The sequence below is a fragment of the Aedes aegypti genome, chromosome 3 (assembly GCF_002204515.2).
Source record: "Aedes aegypti strain LVP_AGWG chromosome 3, AaegL5.0 Primary Assembly, whole genome shotgun sequence".
NCBI lineage: Eukaryota > Metazoa > Arthropoda > Insecta > Diptera > Culicidae > Aedes > Aedes aegypti.
Genome location: NC_035109.1, coordinates 372,891,251 through 372,911,429, shown reverse-complemented (window position 1 = coordinate 372,911,429; position 20,179 = coordinate 372,891,251). Strand labels below are relative to the sequence as shown.

Genomic DNA, 20,179 nt, shown 5'->3' with positions numbered 1-20,179 from the left:
GACGCCTATCGTGAAAAGCATTCCCTTACAAAAATGGCCAAACCTTGATCTGTTCGGCGCCGATTCTGAGCGGCCAAACCCGGTCAATCCTTGTATCCGGCCCAGATTCGGAAAATTTATAAACTAACAATTATTTTGAGTAAAGAAACATTTAAATTTGGTTTAAAAATGCCTGCGAAATTACTGTGCCAGATCCGGGTCAATATGACCCGGAATGCCTTAAGTGTAACTTTTTTTTGAATGCAACAGGAAGGTTAAACGTCTGTTCTTTATGGAATGTGAAAAACTAATAAAAAAATATTTTCTACAAAAACCTAAGATCGTTACTACAATCATGTTGCTAGATCGCGTGATGCTACGATCCACAACATTTTTGGATAAATCTGTGCAAGATTCCTTGATGAAATCCATACATTTACTAATCGAGGCATTGCTTGGATAAATTGCCATCGCCCAAAAAATTCCTCATGCCAGCTCTCACTTCTGAAGTCGTTCTTCTTTCTGGCGTTACGACCCAAATGAGACAGAGTCTGCTTCTCAGCTCAGTATTCTATGACCATTTGCACAGTTATGAAATTGGGGATTTTCTGCCAATTGACCACTTTTGCATTCGTATATCGTATAACAAGATACAAAACTGATTTTGAAATAATTCGGAAGCACCAACATCCAATAGTCCATGACTTAATGTTTTTATCTATCTATTTATCTATACCTTGTATATAAATGAAAATGGAATCGGCCATTGGCTTAGCTAGGATTTTTTTTTCTGGAGGGGGCCTAGGGAGGGCATGGCAAATACTTGTTTTACAGAAATAATGTCGGTCGCAAAATTCAAGTCTTTCACTAATTTCGTTGTTCTAACAGATTTGTATTGATTTTATTTATTTATTACTTTGTCTTATTTAGCGGCACATCAGTGATATTTGGAAATTTCAATTTTCTCTACGGAAAAGAATCACTCTTTTTGTAATGCAGTCAAAAATTCTAGCAAAATGTCCTTCGTGATTTTCCCACAATTTATTCAGGTTTTCAATCATGTGCTTTGAAGATTCCTCTGAAAATTCCTACGGGAGTTTCTTCATGAATTATTTTTGTACTTTTCAGTGCTTTCTTCAAGAACTCTTTTACCAGTATTCCCTGAGCTCTGGGATTCTCACGGAAAATCATTCCTAGACTTTTTTATCTCATCAGAAAATTTGTAGAAAAATCTCTATCGAACTGCTTAAAAATCTCTTGAAGAATTCCGCCAGAGAATGCTTTAGAAATTCTTTTAATCATTTCTCCTGGAAGGATCTCTATGTACTTATTTCATATAAATTTGAATTGTTAGTTTAAAGTATCTTCCAGTTTTGTTCTTTAATAATTTGTTAAAATTTTCAGGAATTACTGAGGATTTCTTCAAAAAATAGTACAAAATATTCTAGTCAACCTAAAACGTCTTCAATATCACCAAACAAGGATTCATTCCACGATTTCTTTAGAGAATTCACCAACAGTTTTTCCAACTTTGCTTTTGAAGTTCTTCCTCAATTTTCTCTACAGGATTGTTTTTCAAAAATCGGAGCAAATTTATCCAGACTTCCGGCAAAAAAATGATTCATTCAGGTGTCATTCCTCGTAATAATTTCATGAGCAATTAAAAAGAATTCAATTAGGAAAATAATGTTCATGATTTCTCAAAGAAGTTCTCCGCAGATCTATCTGCATTTTATTCACAGATAATTATTTTTTGATATTTCACCAAACTCAAAGAGCAACATCCCGCATTCGTTCAAAACTCCCTCGAAAATTTATTTTTTTAATTTTTTGGAAAAGCTTAACTAAGAAATGTTTAAAGAATTCTATTATTCCTATAAAGTTCCTAGTGGAAAAGTTCAACTGTTCTTTCAAAAAAACCTCGGCGAAAATACTCAAAGAACTCCTGAGTAATTTGTTCAGGGATTTCACAGATAATTATATTATTGTCTCATACTCCCGAAAAATTTATCAGAGATGAAGAAGCTCCATCAAGTATTCTTTCACGTTCTTGAATTAACTCCTTTTTTAATGGTGATCTCAGGATTCTTCTATAAATAACATTTAAAAATTTACACACTGTTTATTTTTTGGTTCAAAAACAGCTCCAGGAATATCTCAATATTTTTATGGATTGCGTTACAGATTCCTCCACGAATCACTCAATATCAGATTTCTAGAATAGCACAAACAAAAATGTTTTGAAAGAACTTTGTTGGTTATTTTTTGAATATTTGCAGTAATTCCTGACGTATAATTCAGGAATTAAACCGTAAAATTTCTGAAACTTGTTAACCTTCGGGCTGTCGCGCTGTTGTACTTTGTACAACAGTTGTGATTTATATGCTATCATTTTGCAACAAAGATATCTATCTAATCGACACCAAACCAAAAAGTATTCCTCAAGAATCTTCTTAAGAACAATAGTCGACAGTTTTTATTTGCAGTATGACCCTTTATAATACGGTGAAATCAACAAATTTACATGGAAGTCGCATAATAATGAACGCACTATGTACCGTTTCGAGGAAACCACGGTTTGAAATCGTCATATCTCGAAATCCAGATAATATAGAAACTTGGGGTCTGTAGTAAAGTTGTTCTGGAGGTGAAGCGCTATCTGATGGTACCTCATTTAATTCGAAATTTAACCGCTAGGTGGTACTAGTGGGCATGGAAGTTTAACTTTTGTTTTGCAGATTTTTCAGGATCCTGACCATTTAGAAGGATGTCGTCTTCAGCAAAGTTATTTAGTAAGTTAAGGACTATCATTTTTCGAGCTGGTTGTTTCAAAATTTTGCCACTAGGCGGCGCTAGTGAGCTTGAAACTTTTGTTGGCAGATATCTCAGGAGCCTGACCACTTAGAAATATGGTGTCTTCGGCAAAGTAGTTTGGTAGCTCAAGGACTATCATTATTTGAGCCAAGAAATACGATATTTTGCCATCAGGCGGCGCTAGTGAGCATGAAATTTTTGTTTTGCGGATACTGCAGGATCTTGACTTTTTAGACAGGCACCTTTGGTAAATTTGTTCAGAAGCTCAGGGACTATCATTATTTTAATAAATCTCTAACTTTAAGGATTAAACAAAGAAATAATTTAAGTTACTGAACAACTCTGCCGAAGACACCATCTTTCTAAGCGATCAGGCTCCTGAGATATTTGCGAAACAAATGTTTAATGCTCACTAGCGCCGCCTAGTGGCAACATTTTGAATCAACTAGCTCAAACAATGATAGTCCTTGAGTTACCGAATAACTTTGCGAAGACGCAATCTTTCTAAGTGGTCAGGATCATGAGATCTGGGAAACAAAAGCTTAATGCTCACTAGCGCCGCCTCGTGGCAAAATCCCGAATTTCTTGGCTATAATAATGATAGGCCTTAAGCTACTGATCAATTTTGCCGAAGACGTCATCTATCTAGGTGGTCAGACTCCTGAGATGTTCGCAAAACCAAGGGTGTTGTACAAAGTACAACGCGCGACTACTCGCGTTACAAAAATTCGCGCGACGACCGAAAGGTTAACAATGTACCTCACAGAGAGCTCAAGTGGTCTTGTAGGATTTACTACAAATATTTTAGTTCTTTTTTCTTCGTCTTTTATTCTTGAAAATAATTGGTGTTATATACTGTTATTATAAGTAACTAAAATCTTCGTTAATGTTTCATATGAACTCCAAAGCTATATGATACTACGGTGAACATATTGATGTAGATAGATAGATAGATGGATAGATTTTTCCCTACCTTTATAAATTCCAAACAAACTTTTTTGAAGGGTCCATTACTTTAAAAGTTTAACGCGAATATATTGCCGATATTGGTTTAAGAATATTATCAAAGATGTATTGTGGTGAAATTCGTAACGTAAATTTTTGATGAATTCAAATTTTAGGGGAAACTTTTGAATTACGGACTTTCAGAAATCAGGAACCATACGAATAAGAATTCAGTATTTTTTTTAAAACGCCTATAATTTACCTTTTTTATGTAGTATGGAAAGATGTGTGTACGAAGTTCCTCAAACCGTCATGCGAAGAAAGGAGAAAAATGTTGAAGCAGGTAGAAATAGATGTACAATGGTATAATAAGAGATAATTTATATTGTTTTCTCTAGAGATTGATTACAGGATAGTTAAAGCCTCTCTAATGAATTAACAAATAAAACAAATTTCTCAAAAAGTTCCATCAGAATCTTCATTAGAAATTATCCTTGAAATCTATCCTTTTTCAACTTCTGTTTTTTTAGAATTCTACCAGAAATTTTTTAGAAATTCCACGCTCGTATCGCACAAAAATTCAAACCAAGAATATTGATTCTTACAGTAATTGGTAATATTATGTTTAAAGAAGGTCAATACAAATTTCTTTATGGATATCTTAATAAATCATCTCTTTCTTCCCAGTCATTTTGCTACATGTTTCTCTACAGATTCCTTTATCATTATGCTAACTTCGGAAACAAAAGTTTTACTGGGGCTTTTCAACAAATTTTCTCTGAAGATTCGAAGGCAAGAGACATTTCAAAAACAAATCTCTTTCCTATTCTTAAATTATCCGAGGATTGGCAAAATTTCAAAAAAGAAACAGAATAACTTTTGAACAATTTATGTTTTATGTACTTTTGAAACATTTCGCAAGGACTTTTGTTAAACTTCGCGGAAGAATTTATTATAAAATTTGTAGGAAAACTTTTTAACAAAATTCACAGGGGAATTTCTAGTAGAACTTCCAGTGAAACATGTCAGTATTAGATTTGACAGAATCAATGATTTTTTGGAGGAATTGCGAGAGAAAACTGAACTTTTGAAAGATTAATTAACATTTTTAGAGAAATCCGGGAACATATTCCTGAAATCAATTTGTTAATAAAAAGTGGACGTAGAACGGATGGATGACCACCAGAACGGATTCGCTTTGAAAGTCACACAATATTGTTTAACGAATTTCCAAGAGATTTGCAAAAGTTCTGAAGCCACCCTTCAATATTCCTTGAGGAATTTTATTATACTAAAATTATATAAAGAGTATCGAAAAGTTTTTTGAAAAATTTAGGAACAAATTTGTTGGAAATTAATAAAATCATTTATGAAATGAGTTTTTTTTGAAAAAGTATAGTTTAAACAATAAACTTATTCATGCGAAAATACTTGAGAATTTGGATTAAAATCAAAGAGAGGATTTATTGCTGGAATATAAGACTGTAGTTGATTTTGTTACATTTTTCACACCAGGTTAAATTACTGCCATTCGTCAGAAGAAAACTGGGCCTTGCCAAAATTCCTTTGAAAGTTACGTCTTATTTTTCGATAGAAATTCCCGCTATGTATTGTCTGAGAAATTCCTGTAGTAATTTTGTCTATTTTTTCAATTATGTTATGGTCATTATGCGCGTTGAAGTTAATGTATCTCCAGGTAATATAAGAAATCAGAATACAGTGACTATGCTGCTCTACGCTGAAACAGCATTCTTTGGATTATTCAGAAAAAAAAACGAATTTTGGGAATAAAATTTCCAGGATAACGACGTTTTTTTTATTTCACGGTATTTTTTTGCAACGGAGAAGGCGAAAAATTGCGTTTGTCGCATACAACAAGTAGCTACTTCTAACAATAACCAATCGATCGACCGAAGTCAGAACCAACACGCTGATGCTATGTTAGACAAGCGAAGTTTTCTCTAAAATAACGTAGCCTCTGAAGAGATTTTTGTCAATAACAAGAGTCATGTACATTGATTCAGTAAATTTTGCTCCATGTCATTTTTTTTAATTTTTATTTTTATTATAATTAAAAAATCTGGGGGGGGGGCCTGGATGATTCTGGAGGGGGCCCATTCATACGCCAATGGAATTGGCTTGAGAACGGGCTATCGGATTTAAAAAATACTATTATGGTTATGTTCCTGCAGCGCTCTGACATATTTGGGTGTATAAAAATCTAAGGAGTTCACTGGGAAAGTCGGAAAAAACGATAGTGAATGGAACTGTCCTTTTGTATGGGATGTTTCATGGTGTTTTTCGATAGCCTACTTGATGACATGACGAAATTTCCCGGAACTACTAGTTTGTAAGAAAACACGAAATTTGAGATATCATATCATCAGAGCAAATAAATGTGTACCTACTAGCTTCTGCTCAAATATGTCCCAAGTGCCATTGTGGCAAGAATGGTCAAACTTCCAGAAAATACCGTTGGGTGTCAAATGGATTTTTGAAAGCGTGACCTTTCAAGCACTATGCGTCCCTTTTTCGTAGCGCCATTCATATCGCTGAATGTTTCTTTTTGCTTCAAATAGTAGGAAAATTTAGGATATTTTAGATATCTGTCGTTTTTTTACAAACTTATAGCATCTTTACTGTATCGATTGGTCAAAATTGACTCAATGCATAAGGAAGGTTAACTAGATATCATCAAAAATCTTCCTAAAACAGAAGATTCTTTATAAACAGAATATGTCATTGGATAACTGGTCACTACTATACATAGACATAAACAGATTATTCAGATTATTCTGGAATTTCTTGGATTCAAGATTGCAAGATGTCCGATGGTAATTGGCAAAAGCAAAAATATCCTAAAACTACAAAAACTCATGCAACAAAACACACAACTTTTACGACACTACCAATAAGCAAAAAGCACCTGTGAAAGGGGATCCTTAGGAAATAACTCATCAGCAGAGACATAGTTTTGACGACATTGTAACAACTTACGGATCGTCCGGGGTGAGTTCGGCCGGTTCCCGCGTAAACTGCGGATCGAAGTGACAGGTAATGTCCTGGTCGCACCCATCGAACGACGGAATGTACGGCGGAGTGACCTCTTTTTGCGCGAGCTACACAATTATGGACGACGAGCGTGTGTGAAAATGGCGGTGACGAGGGGCACAACAACGGTTAATTAGCAGTTAATTTTTATGAGGGATGCGGAGTGAATGTGTGGGTGAGAGGCGTGAGCGTGGTTTTATTTTTGTTAATCCGGTTAGCGGCACCAATGAAAAATAGATAGAAACAGATAGCATTTTGTGAGAGATATATTTACAGCAGGGGGCGGGGGTCCTAATTGGGTGAATTGATGAAGGGCCCCAGTTGTGGACGGGGGATACCCCACCTGTTCAATGCACTGTTGTTTCATGAATGATAATGAGGGATTATCGTTATTTTGCTCGGAGATAATATCGATGGGTTGCGGAAATAAAAAAAAACTCATTATGATGACTGTAAATACTGGAACGAATCAGTTGCTAATTGTAAATAGATGAATGATAATAAATAACATTTATCTGTTTGAAAGTAATTGTCAATCGGAAAGTCACGTACGATGAGCAAATATCACCTTCATTGGTTGTGAAGTGGATTTTAATCTGTATTAATTGAGCAATTTGCTTAAAAAGGACAACGAACGGATTCAAGAACCATTTTAGTGAGACTCCCATAATAATTCTAATCTGAAAAATGTGTCACGAATCCCTGAAAGAAAACTTCAAAGCACTTTAATATTACTTATTTGACTTTTTCCGATCCCTTAGAATTGTATCTACGGAAGACTAAGGTCATAACTCAGCTGTGTGGATCCATTGTAACATGGCTTAATTTAGATTTAGCGAACCAGAACATAAGGCCGCAACATTATTAATGCATGTTTCCTAACTAATTTAATCCACCGGTGTAACTAACACCCACACATAGATTAAAAATCCGGCATTAGATTGAATAATCGCAGATAATTCCAAAATAACGAGATGTCCCATCCCCACACCATTCTCCGTTGCTCGGATAGAAGATTCATCAAATTGCACTCCACACCATACCATCCAGTAGATGGGATGCTGTGTAGAATTTCTAACGAAGGCATTACGCCTAAACTAATCGTTTCCCCACGCTTTTCCCATCCACAGCCCGAGTCGGCTCACATTGCCCTCCCGAGGCTTCTAGCTACATCATCGCCAAGGAAATCCAGTGACGGCGATGCCAAGTCAGGACACGGAATCTGGAAATGATTATTTGCGCCATCATTTGCCATCATCGTTATCATTATCTTAATTTTCAGCCCACAGCTTCCAGCTATTCCAAGGGAGCTTCTCTATAGGCTAGGCGAATCTGGAAGGCGCGAAATGTTCGTACGAGTGTCGCACGCTAAACCCGAGTGGAACGATTATGCAACACAGTAAAAGGATACAATCACACAGGAAGAATCACTTCCCATCATTAGGGCCGGTGACGGAGAGGTGTTCAGCCGGTAATTCGAGCGATAGGATGCCGGGATGTAATCGTATTGATTCTGGCTAATCAGACGATGAAGACAAGTTTCCATAAAGAACACATAGTTGTCCTATAGCTAATTTCCAATAAAGATTAAAAGATTATAAATGAAAACCCATCCAGCTCATATCAACGCTGAATGAATTATTAAGGACATTTTTTAACAGAAAATTTACGTCCAAACCATCGCCCAAGTGACAATGGCAGACCACACCGGTATGCGATGATTGATTGGTTCTGTTGATTTTAATTTACAACGACCGACACTGCGGTGCTTGGCAGACCGATAGAGGCCTCGATCTGTCTCTGTTGGCAATGGCTAATGAGTCACGCACGCAAACACAAAAGCACGGTGATGTCATCGCTATCGGTTTCCTGATTTGATTGGACATAACTCTCTAAATAAAATTTCAACCCGGCAATAATAACGTCGACGAAAAAGTTGGGTTATCAGGCATGGTCAATGGTGGGAAGTAAAAATGAAAACATGTAACAAGAGAAGCTCCAGCTCTATTTCCCAATTCAATGTCTAGTTCAATTTCCAGCTCCCATTTCAGTAAGATTTTCGATTTCGATTTTCGATTTCCGATTCCGATTTCGATTCGATTTCGATTCGATTTCGATTCGATTTCGATTCGATTCGATTCGATTTCGATTCGATTTCGATTCGATTTCGATTCGATTTCGATTCGATTTCGATTCGATTTCGATTCGATTGTCGATTCGATGATTCGATCGATTCGATCGATTTCGATTCGATTTCGATTCGATTTTCGATTCGATTTCGATTCGATTCGATTCGATTTCGATTCGATTTCGATTCGATTTCGATTCGATTTCGATTCGATTTCGATTCGGATTTCGATTCGATTTCGATTCGATTTCGATTCGATTTCGATTCGATTTTCGATTCGATTCGATTGATTCGATTCGATTTCGATTCGATTTCGATTCGATTTCGATTCGATTTCGATTTCGATTTCGATTCGATTTCGATTCGAATTTTCGATTCGATTTCGATTTCGATTTCGATTTCGATTTCGATTCGATTTTCGATTCGATTTCGATTTCGATTCGATTCGATTCGATTCGATTTTCGATTCGATTTCGATTCGATTTCGATTCGATTTCGATTCGATTTCGATTCGATTTCGATTCGATTTCGATTCGATTTCGATTCGATTTCGATTCGATTTCATCGATTTCGATTCGATTTCGATTTCGATTTCGATTCGATTTCGATTCGATTTCGATTCGATTTCGATTCGATTTCGATTCGATTTCGATTCGATTCGATTCGATTTCGATTCGATTTCGATTCGATTTCGATTCGATTTCGATTCGATTTCGATTCGATTTCGATTCGATTTCGATTCGATTTTCGATTCGATTTCGATTCGATTTTCGATTCGATTTCGATTCGATTTCGATTCGATTTCGATTCGATTTCGATTCGATTTCGATTCGATTTCATTCGATTTCGATTCGATTTCGATTCGATTTCGATTCGATTTCGATTCGATTTCGATTCGATTCGATTCGATTTCGATTTTCGATTTCGATTTCGATTCGATTTCGATCGATTTCGATTCGATTTCGATTCGATTTCGATTCGATTTCGATTCGATTTCGATTCGATTTCGATTCGATTTCGATTCGATTTCGATTGATTTCGATTCGATTTCGATTCCGATTTCGATTCGATTTCGATTCGATTCGATTTCGATTCGATTCGATTTCGATTCGATTTCGATTCGATTCGATTCGATTTCGATTCGATTTCGATTCGATTTCGATTCGATTTCGATTCGATTTCGATTCGATTTCGATTCGATTTCGATTCGATTTCGATTCGATTTCGATTCGATTTCGATTCGATTTCGATCGATTTCGATTCGATTTCGATTCGATTTCGATTCGATTTCGATTCGATTTCGATTCGATTTCGATTCGATTTCGATTCGATTTCGATTCGATTTCGATTCGATTTCGATTCGATTTCGATTCGATTTCGATTCGATTTCGATTCGATTTCGATTCGATTTCGATTCGATTTCGATTCGATTTCGATTCGATTTCGATTCGATTTCGATTCGATTTCGATTCGATTTTCGATTCGATTTCGATTCGATTTCGTCGATTTCGATTCGATTTCGATTCGATTTCGATTCGATTTCGATTTCGATTTCGATTCGATTCGATTCGATTTCGATTCGATTTCGATTCGATTTCGATCGATTTCGATCGATTCGATCGATTTCGATTCGATTTCGATTCGATTTCGATTCGATTTCGATTCGATTTCGATTCGATTTCGATTCGATTTCGATTCGATCATTTCGATTCGATTTCGTTCGATTTTCGATTCGATTTCGATTCGATTTCGATTCGATTTCGATTCGATTTCGATTCGATTTTCGATTCGATTTCGATTCGATTTCGATTCGATTTCGATTCGATTCGATTCGATTCGATTCGATTTCGATTCGATTTCGATTCGATTTCGATTCGATTTCGATTCGATTTGATTCGATTTCGATTCGATTGAATTCGATTTCGATTCGATTTCGATTCGATTTCGTTGATTTCGATTTCGATTCGATTTCGATTCGATTTCGATTCGATTTCGATTCGATTTCGCATTCGATTTCGATTCGATTTCGATTTCGATTTCGATTCGATTTCGATTCGATTTCGATTCGATTTCGATTCGATTTCGATTCGATTCGATTCGATTTCGATTCGATTCGATTCGATTCGATTCGATTCGATTCGATTCGATTTCGATCGATTTCGATTCGATTTCGATTCGATTTCGATTCGATTTCGATTCGATTTCGATTCGATTTCGATTCGATTCCATGATTTCGAGCCCAAGATTTCGATTCAAAAATTCTGATTCCTTGATTTCAATTCAATACAGATGCTTAAAAGATTTTTAAACAGTAAGCCCACTCAGCATTTTCTGAAAATTGTCAAAACCGCAAAGCTGATGAGTACACATTTCCGTGACAATTTGCTTAATTAAATTGAACCAAATGACAGGGATTTGGAAAATGCCGAACGCATTTTTCCATCGCCCAGTAGCAGTATGTTATTACAAGCCAGCGACCGCAACCACAGATTGACAATGAATTAATAATTTCATATTTTTATTTCCAGTTACAGCCACTCGGGAGTAAAACGATGGAAAAAGCCAATGTACATGGAATTTATAATGAATGCGGTTTGGATGAACGGGTGTTGTAAATGAGAGCGAAACAAAAAATAATCGGTGACATACTTGTGGGAAACAACGAAGTGAACGACCTACAATGGGGTTATTGAAGCTTCATTAAATTATAATAATTGCTGTACGAAAGGAAGAGCCTGAAATGAGCTCCGAATCAACGTAAGGTGGAACTTCTGATGGGATGGTAAATTTTTCTTGCATTTTTGGCGTTGGAAGGGATCTTGGTCGAAGGTAACTTACCGCCTCCCAGTCGATGCTCTTGAAGAACGGATGATTGACAATGTCCATGAAGGCCGCAGTCCGGTTACAGCCGAGACGGTCGGCCGGGTTCTTGTTGAGGAAACCTTTGAGCACCGAGGCGGCCTTGACGCTGAGCGAACGCGGAATACGGATCGTCTTCTCCAGGATCACTTGGAACAGGTAGTCCTCGGTGTTCTGCGAGGGAGAACGACAAATTTCTCAGATAATGGGATATTGAGGGTTTGGCGAATTGTTTGGCTTACCTGATCAGGATTTTCGGAAGCACCGGCAATGTCGAACGGACTACGCCCGGCCAACATTTCGTACAGCAGGACTCCCAGAGCCCACCAATCCACGGAGAACCCTAGAAGAGCAAAGACGTAAGATCTTGAAGCCATTCGGCAACTCCCGTAGACCTACCGTAGTCCTCCCCGCGGAGAATCTCCGGCGCGATGTAGTTCGGCGTACCGCAGAACGTCGAGGTCGTATCGCCCGGGCGGATGCCCTCCTTGCACATGCCGTAATCGGTCAGCTTGATGTGGCCCTCGTGATCCAGCAGCACATTGTCCAGCTTCAGATCCCGATAGATGATGCCCTTCTCGTGCAGGAAGTTCAACGCCAAGCTGATTTCGGCCGCGTAGAACCGGGCGTGCTCCTCCGGAAGACGTCGCTGGCGCTGCATGTGGAACATCAGATCCCCACCGCGGACGAACTCGATCACGAAGAACAGTCTGCATAACGGAACCGATTGAACTCCAAAGAATACTCAAGATACACAGAAGTCTTGAACTCACCTAGAGGGCGTCTGGAAGCACGAGTGCAACCCGACCAGGAACGGGTGGTTGGACGCTGTCTCGAAGACGTGCTTCTCCGTCTGGACCCAGTCGATGTCCTCGTCATCGGTGACCAGGGCCTTCTTGATGACCTTCATCGCGTAGATTCGCCGCGTTTTCTTCAGTTCGACCATCAGCACCTTGGCGTAGCTACCGCGGCCGATGACCCTGCAAATCAACGGATATAGCCGTGAACCTAGACAATGTGAAAGACGAAGAACGTACCTGATCAGTTCAAAATCGTTGAGCGAGTACTGCCGCTGGGTACCCGGTTCCAGCGGTTCCTCCACATTGTCGGATGCTTCGACCGGGACCTGGTCGCACGACGGGTCCTGGATGTACTCGGACGGATAATCCTGCGGAGGTTGAATCACATCACCGGTGCTCGATTCGTCATTCAGATCTGGGTGCTGCGAAGGGATGAAGAGGAGAGAACTTAATACCTAATATAATATGTGCGATAGTTACTGAATGTATACATGGCGACCGTGACAAGACGGAGAGACATCTTTCTTTAACATGGCGACCATGACAGGACACAGTGCTCGGTGTTCAATTGAACCTTTTCTTTGAACCTTTTTTTTTTTTTTTTGAATTCTCCTGAAATTTTTGAAGAGATATTCGCAAAATCTTTCTTATATCCTTGGAAGATTTCTTTGGAAATTCTTAGACGTTTCCTCCTGAAACCCTTACAGGATTTCTCCGGGAATCCTTGAAGGATTTCTCCGGGAATCGTTGGACGATTTCTCCGGGAATCCTTGGAGGATTTCTTCGGAAATTCTTGTAGGGTTTCTCCGCAAATCCTAGGAGGATTTCTCCGGAAATCGTAGGAGGATTCCTCCGGAAATCCTTGGAGGATTTCACCGGAAATCCTTGGAAGATTTCTCCGGAAACCCTTCAAGGATATCTCCGGAAAATCTTTGAAGATTTCTTCGGAAACCCTGAGAGGATTTCTCCGCAAATCCCTGAAGGATTTTTCCAGAAAACGTTTGAGGATTTCTCCGGAAATTCTTGGACGATTTCTCCAGAAATCCTTGCAGGATTTCTCCGGCAATACTTAAAGTGTTTCTCCGGAAATACTTGAAAGATCCGGAGTTCCTGAGAGAGTTTCTCCGGAAATCTTTGGAGGATTTCTTCGAAAATCTTTAAAGGATTTCTCCGGAAATTCTTGGAGGATTTATCCAGAAATCCTTGGAGAATTTCTCCAGAAATCCTTGCAGGATTTCTCTAGAAATCCTTGCAGGATTTCTCCAGGAATCCTTGGAGGATTTCTCCGGAATATCTCGGAAAAATATCTGGGAAGGTGTCTCTGGAAATCCTGGAAATATATGGAGGATTTCTCCGAAAATTCTGGAAGGATTTCTCCTGAAATTACATTTTTTTTTCTATCTTTATTAACGAGATTTTTAGCCCTGGGCTAGTTCATCTCGGGACCAACGGCTTTACTTCCCTTCCGAAGGAAGTCGTCACTGAAATTTTTAGTGACTATCTCGGGGATGGGATTCGATCCCAGGTCCTCGGCGTGAGAGGCGTGTGTTCTAACCACTACACCAGGTCCGCCCCCCTAAATCAGAATATGATCCTGAAATTACAGGATTTCTCCGGGAATCCTTGGAGGATTTCTCCGGAAATCCTTGGACGGTTTCTCCGGAAATCCTTGGAGGATTTCTCCGGAAATCCTTGAACGGTTTCTCCGGAAATCCTTGGAGGATTTCCCGGAAATCCTTGGACGATTTCTCTAGAAATCCTTGGAAGAATTCTCCAGAAATCCTTGGAAAATTTTTCAGGAAATTCTTGGAGGATTTCTCCGCAAATCCTTGGAGGATTTCTCCGGAAATCCTTTCCGGAAATCCTTGGAGGATTGCTCGGGAAATCTGTGGCAGATTTCTCCGAATTTCTTAGAGGATTTCTCCGGAAATCCTTGGAGGATTTATCCAGAAATCCTTGGAGGGTTTCTCCGGAAATCTTTGGAGGATTTCTCCGGAAATCAATGGAAGATTTCTCCGGATGTCCTTGGAGGATTTCTTCGGAAATCCTTGGACGGTTTCTCCGAAAATCCTTGGAGGATTTCTCCGGAAATCCTTGAAGGATTTATCCAGAAATCCTTGGAGGGTTTCTCCGGAAATCCTTGGAGGATTTCTCCGGAAATCCTTGGAGGATTTCTCCCGAAATCCTTGGAGGATTTCTCCGCAAATCCTTGGAGGATTTCTCCGGAAATCCTTGGAGGATTTCTCCGGAAATCCTTGGAAGATTTCTCCGGAAATCCTTGGAAGATTTCTCCGGAAATCCTTGGAGGATTTTTCCGGAAATCCTTGGAAAATTTCTCCGGAAATCCTTCGAGGATTTCTCCGAAAAACCTTAAAGGATTTCTCCGGAAATCCTTGGAGGATTGCTCTGGAAATCCGTGGCAGATTTCTCCGAATTTCTTAGAGGATTACTCCGGAAATCCTTGAAGGATTTCTCCGGAATTCCTTGGAAGATTTCTCCGGAAATCCTTCGAGGATTTCTCCGAAAAACCTTAAAGGATTTCTCCGGAAATCCTCGGAGGATTACTCTGGAAATCCGTGGCAGATTTCTCCGAATTTCTTAGAGGATTTCTCCGGAAATCCTTGGAGGATTTGTCTAGAAATCCTTGGAGGGTTTCTCCGGAAACCCTTGGAGGATTGCTCCGGAAATCATTGGAGGATTTCTCCGGAAATCATTGGAGGATTTCTCCGGATATCTTTGGAGGATTTCTTCGGAAATCCTTGGACGGTTTCTCCGGATATCCTTGGAGGATTTCTCCGGAAATCCTTGGAGGATTTCTCTAGAAATCCTTGGAAGAATTCTCCAGAAATCCTTGGAAAATTTTTCCGGAAACTCTTGGAGGATTTCTCCGCAAATTCTTGGAGGATTTCTCCGCAAATCCTTGGAGGATTTCTCCGGAAATCCTTGGAGGATTTCTCTGGAAATCCTTGGAAGATTTCTCCGGAAAACCTTAGAGGATTTCTCCGGAAATCCTTGGAGGATAGCGCTGGAAATCCATTGCGGATTTCCCCGAATTTCTTAGAGGATTTCTCCGGAAATCCTTGGAGGATTTATCCAGAAATCCTTGGAGGGTTTCTCCAGAAACCCTTGGAAGATTTCTTTGGATTCCTTGGTGGTTTTCTCCAGAAACTTCTGGAGCACTTCTCCGGAAATTCTGGGAGGATTTCTCCGGAAATCCTTGGAGGATTTCTCCGGAATTCCTTGGGCGATTTCTCCGAAAATCCTTGGATGATTTCTCCAGAAATCCTTGGAGGATTTCTCCAGGAATCCTTGGAGGATTTCTCCGGAATTTCTCGGAAAAATATCTGGGAAGATGTCTCTGGAAATCCTGAAAATATATGGAGGATTTCTCCGGAAATCCTGGGAGGATTTCTCCGGGAATGCTTGGAGTATTTCTCCGGGAATCCTTGGACCGTTTCTCCGGAAATCCTTGGAAGATTTCTGCGGAAATCATTGGAGGATTTCTCCGGAAATCGTTGGAGGATTTCTCCGGAAATACTTGGAGGATTTCTTCGGAAATCCTTGGACGGTTTCTCCGCAAATCCTTGGAGGATTTCTCTGGAAATCCTTGGAAGAATTCAACAGAAATCCAAAATTTTTTTCCAGAAATTCTTGGAGGATTTCTCCGCAAATCCTTGGAGGATTTCTCCGGAAATCCTTGGAAGATTTCTCCGGAAATCCTTCGAGGATTTCTCCGGAAATTCTTAGAGGATTTCTCCGGAAATCATTGGAGGATTGCTCTGGAAATCCGTGGCGGATTTCTCCGAATTTCTTGGAGGATTTCTCCAGAAATCCTTGAGGGATTTCTCCGGAAATCTCTGGAGGATTTCTCCGGAAACCCTTGGAGGATTCCTTCGGACATCCTTGATAGGGGATTTCTCCGGAAATCCTTGGAGAGGTTCTCACAAAAACCAGAAGAATTATTCTGATTTTTTTTTTGGAGGATTATTCTGAAATTTTTGGAAGATTTCTCCTGTAATCCATGGAATATTTCTTTTTGAACATCAAAAATAACTTATTAACTTACATAAGTCCAACAAGGGTTCTGGAAACTCGTTCCTGCGATTTTACGAGCAAACTGTTGCCTTTGTCCGTAATCGCCATTTCAATCTTTCAAACCCGACCATCAGGCCGGCAAACAAAATCACCATAAAAGCGTTCCGCCATTTTCCACTACATTTTTTACCTCGTTCATTGCCGCAATTTGTTTTGCCCTGTAGCAATAATGAATTTTGCGCCAATTCCCTTCGATTGCTACGAGCGTTCTCATAGAATCGCAGGAAAAGTACCAAAGGAAAAAAAGAACTTGACTGTTACATCCTTTCGCCTTGCGGTAAAAGCCACATTCACGGCAACGACGAAGTAAAAAATTCAATTTCCTTCTAACCAAGAAAAGAAACCCCGGTGCAGGAGAGGAAAAAAAAGTCTTCCTCATAGTGCTTAACGACATCTGACTGCTGCAAACGTCAACTTCCCATCGGAAGAAACACAGATTGGAAAGTCAGTCGGGGTTCCCAATGCGGCAGGATCTCGTTTCGAACGAATCAATTACCCATACGATTGCCCTTAGTCGCAAAATTCCGCATTGTCGTGGTTCCAAAGTCTATTCGCGCCTAACACACACACACACACACACACAAATCGGTGGCGGTACCGTGATTGATGGAAATGGAAGTCAAATAGCGCCATCTGCAGTCAAACTTGTTCACGGGGATCTATATACTTACATCACGCTCCTTGTAGACCGGTTCCACGTGTTCGTTGCTGCACGGTTTGTTGCCTAACTTGTGGCACTTTTTGTGCACCAGCAGCTTGCACTGGATGCACTTGAAGCCCTGCCGGCCGAGACCCCAGATGCGGTCGTGGCAGAACGCACAGAAGGCTTTCTGGAAGGTGGAGAAAGATAAACAGTTTGATGAGTAAGCTAAGGTAAAATATTAATCATTTGATTGAATTTGCAGAGATTGAGGTGAAAAATATGTTTTCAATTCCTAATTCGATTGTCAATTAAATTATCGATCCGATTTCGATTCGATTTCGATTCGATTTCGATTCGATTTCGATTCGATTTCAATTCGATTTCGATTCGATTTCGATTCGATTTCGATTCGATTTCGATTCGATTTCGATTCGATTTCGATTCGATTTCGATTCGATTTCGATTCGATTTCGATTCGATTTCGATTCGATTTCGATTCGATTTTGATTCGATTTCGATTCGATTTCGATTCGATTTCGATTCGATTTCGATTCGATTTCGATTTGATTTCGATTCGATTTCGATTCGATTTCGATTCGATTTCGAAAGTAGACTAAAGGTCTAAAGGTGACTTAGTGACTTAAAGATACTTAAGTACTAAAGGAGACTGAAGGATCAAAGGAGACTAAAGGAGATTAAAGAGCCTAAAGGAGTTTTAAAGCTATAGGACTAAAGAAGACTAAAGAACTTAAGGAGACTGTTAATGATAAAACATTTATAAATTTAAGGAACTAGTATTATGCCACTTACCCCTTGTACAATTAACAGTGTAGAATCTATACAAACACTCATCAGTCAATGTCTATAGAGATCGAACCCTCGAGCGTACAGCTCAGATAGTCAGAACGCACGTGTTCTGTCTTTCTCGCGTCGTGTCGGTCGGTCATTCCGAATTTGCCCAAGTGCCAATTTTAGTGTCCCGTTTTTTTCGCTACTTTCGCCGTCGTTTTTTCCTCCCTAAAGCTGCTCCGTTGTGATCATATCACAAGCCGTGATCCGAGCCAATCGCCGCGAGTGATCATTAGAATCGCAAACATTTTGAACAGGTTGAAGGGGTCGTTACAGAACAAACTTCCCGTAGCCCCTCCTGAACAGCCTCGTGCACCGTCCTCGGTATGTGCTCAGCCAATGACCAAAGTTCGGCTGCCGGAAATCAAGATTCCGGTGTTCGGAGGAAAAATTGATGATTGGGTGCAATTTCGCGATCTTTTCGTCTCGTTGATTCACTCTAATCAACAATTGACGGCAGTGCAAAAGATGCACTATTTGCGAGCATCATTGACGGACGAGGCAGCTCGCATTATTTCCGCCCTTGATACAGTGAAACCTCCATGAGTCGATATTGAAGGGACCATCGACTCATGGAAATATCGAGTCATGGAACAGCAATCCTTTGGAAAGCTGCTTCTAGGGACCATCATAGTAACCATGAAATATTGTTTTTAGTATGGTTCTATGAGTCGATATCGAGTCATGGAACATCGACTCATGGAGGTATCACTGTATTTCCACCAATGATTACGAAGTTGCGTGGAATCTTCTGAAGGATCGGTACGAAAACCCGAACTTCATTATCAAGCGACACATGTCGGCTCTATTGGCGATGAAACCGTTGAAGAAAGAGTCCGCTGTAGGACTGTCGGAGCTGGCCGACAGCTTCGATCGCCATGTTCAGTTGCTCAGCAAACTAGAAACCGAAGAAGAACACTAGAACTCATTTCTTGTTGAGCGATTGAGCAGTTGCCTAGACTCAGGCTCACTGCGAGAGTGGGAAACCCATTTGGTTGATGACGGGCGCCCCACGTACAAGAAACTTCTCGAATTCATCCACAAAAGATCGCGAATAATCAAAACCCTAACGCTCTCCCACCCTAACAATACCCAATCAGAATCAAAATCAACGAAGCCACGCTTCACGTCCCATGTCGCTTCTGAGAACGTGAAAAGGTGCCCACACTGCAAGCAAGCGCATCTTCTGTTTCAGTGCAGTGGTTTCCAAGCTCTCGTTCCCCAGCAACGGTTCGAATTTGTCAAGAAGCACGGGCTTTGTATAAACTGCTTGAAGGGTACACACCTGGAAAAGGATTGCTCCAGCGGTTCCTGCAAGCAATGCTCCAAGAAGCATCATTCTCTTCTGCACTTGCAGCCGATTTCGTCTGCTTCAGCTCCTAGTGCATCCGCAGCAGTTCCCAACCAACCCGCACCAGTTGTAGTTGGTCAATCCGCTGAAGCAATCGGGTCGCCCTCGTACCAAATGTCGCAACGCGAAATAAGCTCCACCGTACGTCAACCGTCTTCCGGTGCCACACCACTCGCGACGTCGTCGTTTCGAACGTTTCCGCACTCGTATTCCGTCGGTATCGCCCCCTCCACTCCGTCGGTCGAATCTCTCGTCGAAATAAACTCGCCTCCCTCCACCTCCTGTCAATGTGCTGAAGTGACTCGTAATTATCGCCAGAACACGGTTGTGCTTTCGACCGCTGTTATCCAAGTGAAAGATGCCGACAACAACTATCATTTCGCTAGAGCTCTGTTGGACAGTGGTTCCCAACCTAGCTTCATCAGTGAGTCGTTCTGCCAGAAACTCCGGTTAAAGCGTGTCAAGCTCAACTCACCCGTCAGTGGAATTGGCCAATCCACCGTGAACGTCCACTTCGGTGTAACAGTTTCGCTCGCTTCACGCTTCGGAGATGACCACTTCTCTCTGGACTGCCTGGTACTGCCAAAACTAACAGTATCGCTACCCAGCCATCATATCGACGTTTCTCGTTGGCAAATTCTTCGTAATCTTCCAATGGCGGATCC

At 40.3% G+C, this 20,179-nt stretch overlaps 1 protein-coding gene across 8 annotated transcripts in view; it reads right to left on the bottom strand.

Annotated features, from left to right (window-relative positions):
• The window catches only part of LOC5576493 (atypical protein kinase C), a 454,102-nt gene that overhangs the window by 43,168 nt on the left and 390,755 nt on the right, over positions 1 to 20,179 (bottom strand). For 6 of the 8 annotated variants that reach the window (XR_002501629.1, XM_021851376.1, XM_021851375.1 and 3 more), the window contains 7 exons: positions 17,343 to 17,501; positions 12,814 to 12,998; positions 12,550 to 12,756; positions 12,176 to 12,486; positions 12,019 to 12,119; positions 11,756 to 11,950; positions 6,736 to 6,857 (listed from right to left, as the gene is read on the bottom strand). Coding sequence is in view for 7 of the 8 variants with exons in the window: in XM_021851376.1 (XP_021707068.1) it covers positions 6,736 to 6,857; positions 11,756 to 11,950; positions 12,019 to 12,119; positions 12,176 to 12,486; positions 12,550 to 12,756; positions 12,814 to 12,998; positions 17,343 to 17,501 (1,280 nt within the window). In the remaining variant the exon portion in view is untranslated. The remainder of the gene's footprint in view (positions 1 to 6,735; positions 6,858 to 11,755; positions 11,951 to 12,018; positions 12,120 to 12,175; positions 12,487 to 12,549; positions 12,757 to 12,813; positions 12,999 to 17,342; positions 17,502 to 20,179) is intronic. The other 2 variants (XM_021851377.1, XM_021851374.1) reach the window with 1 other exon arrangement.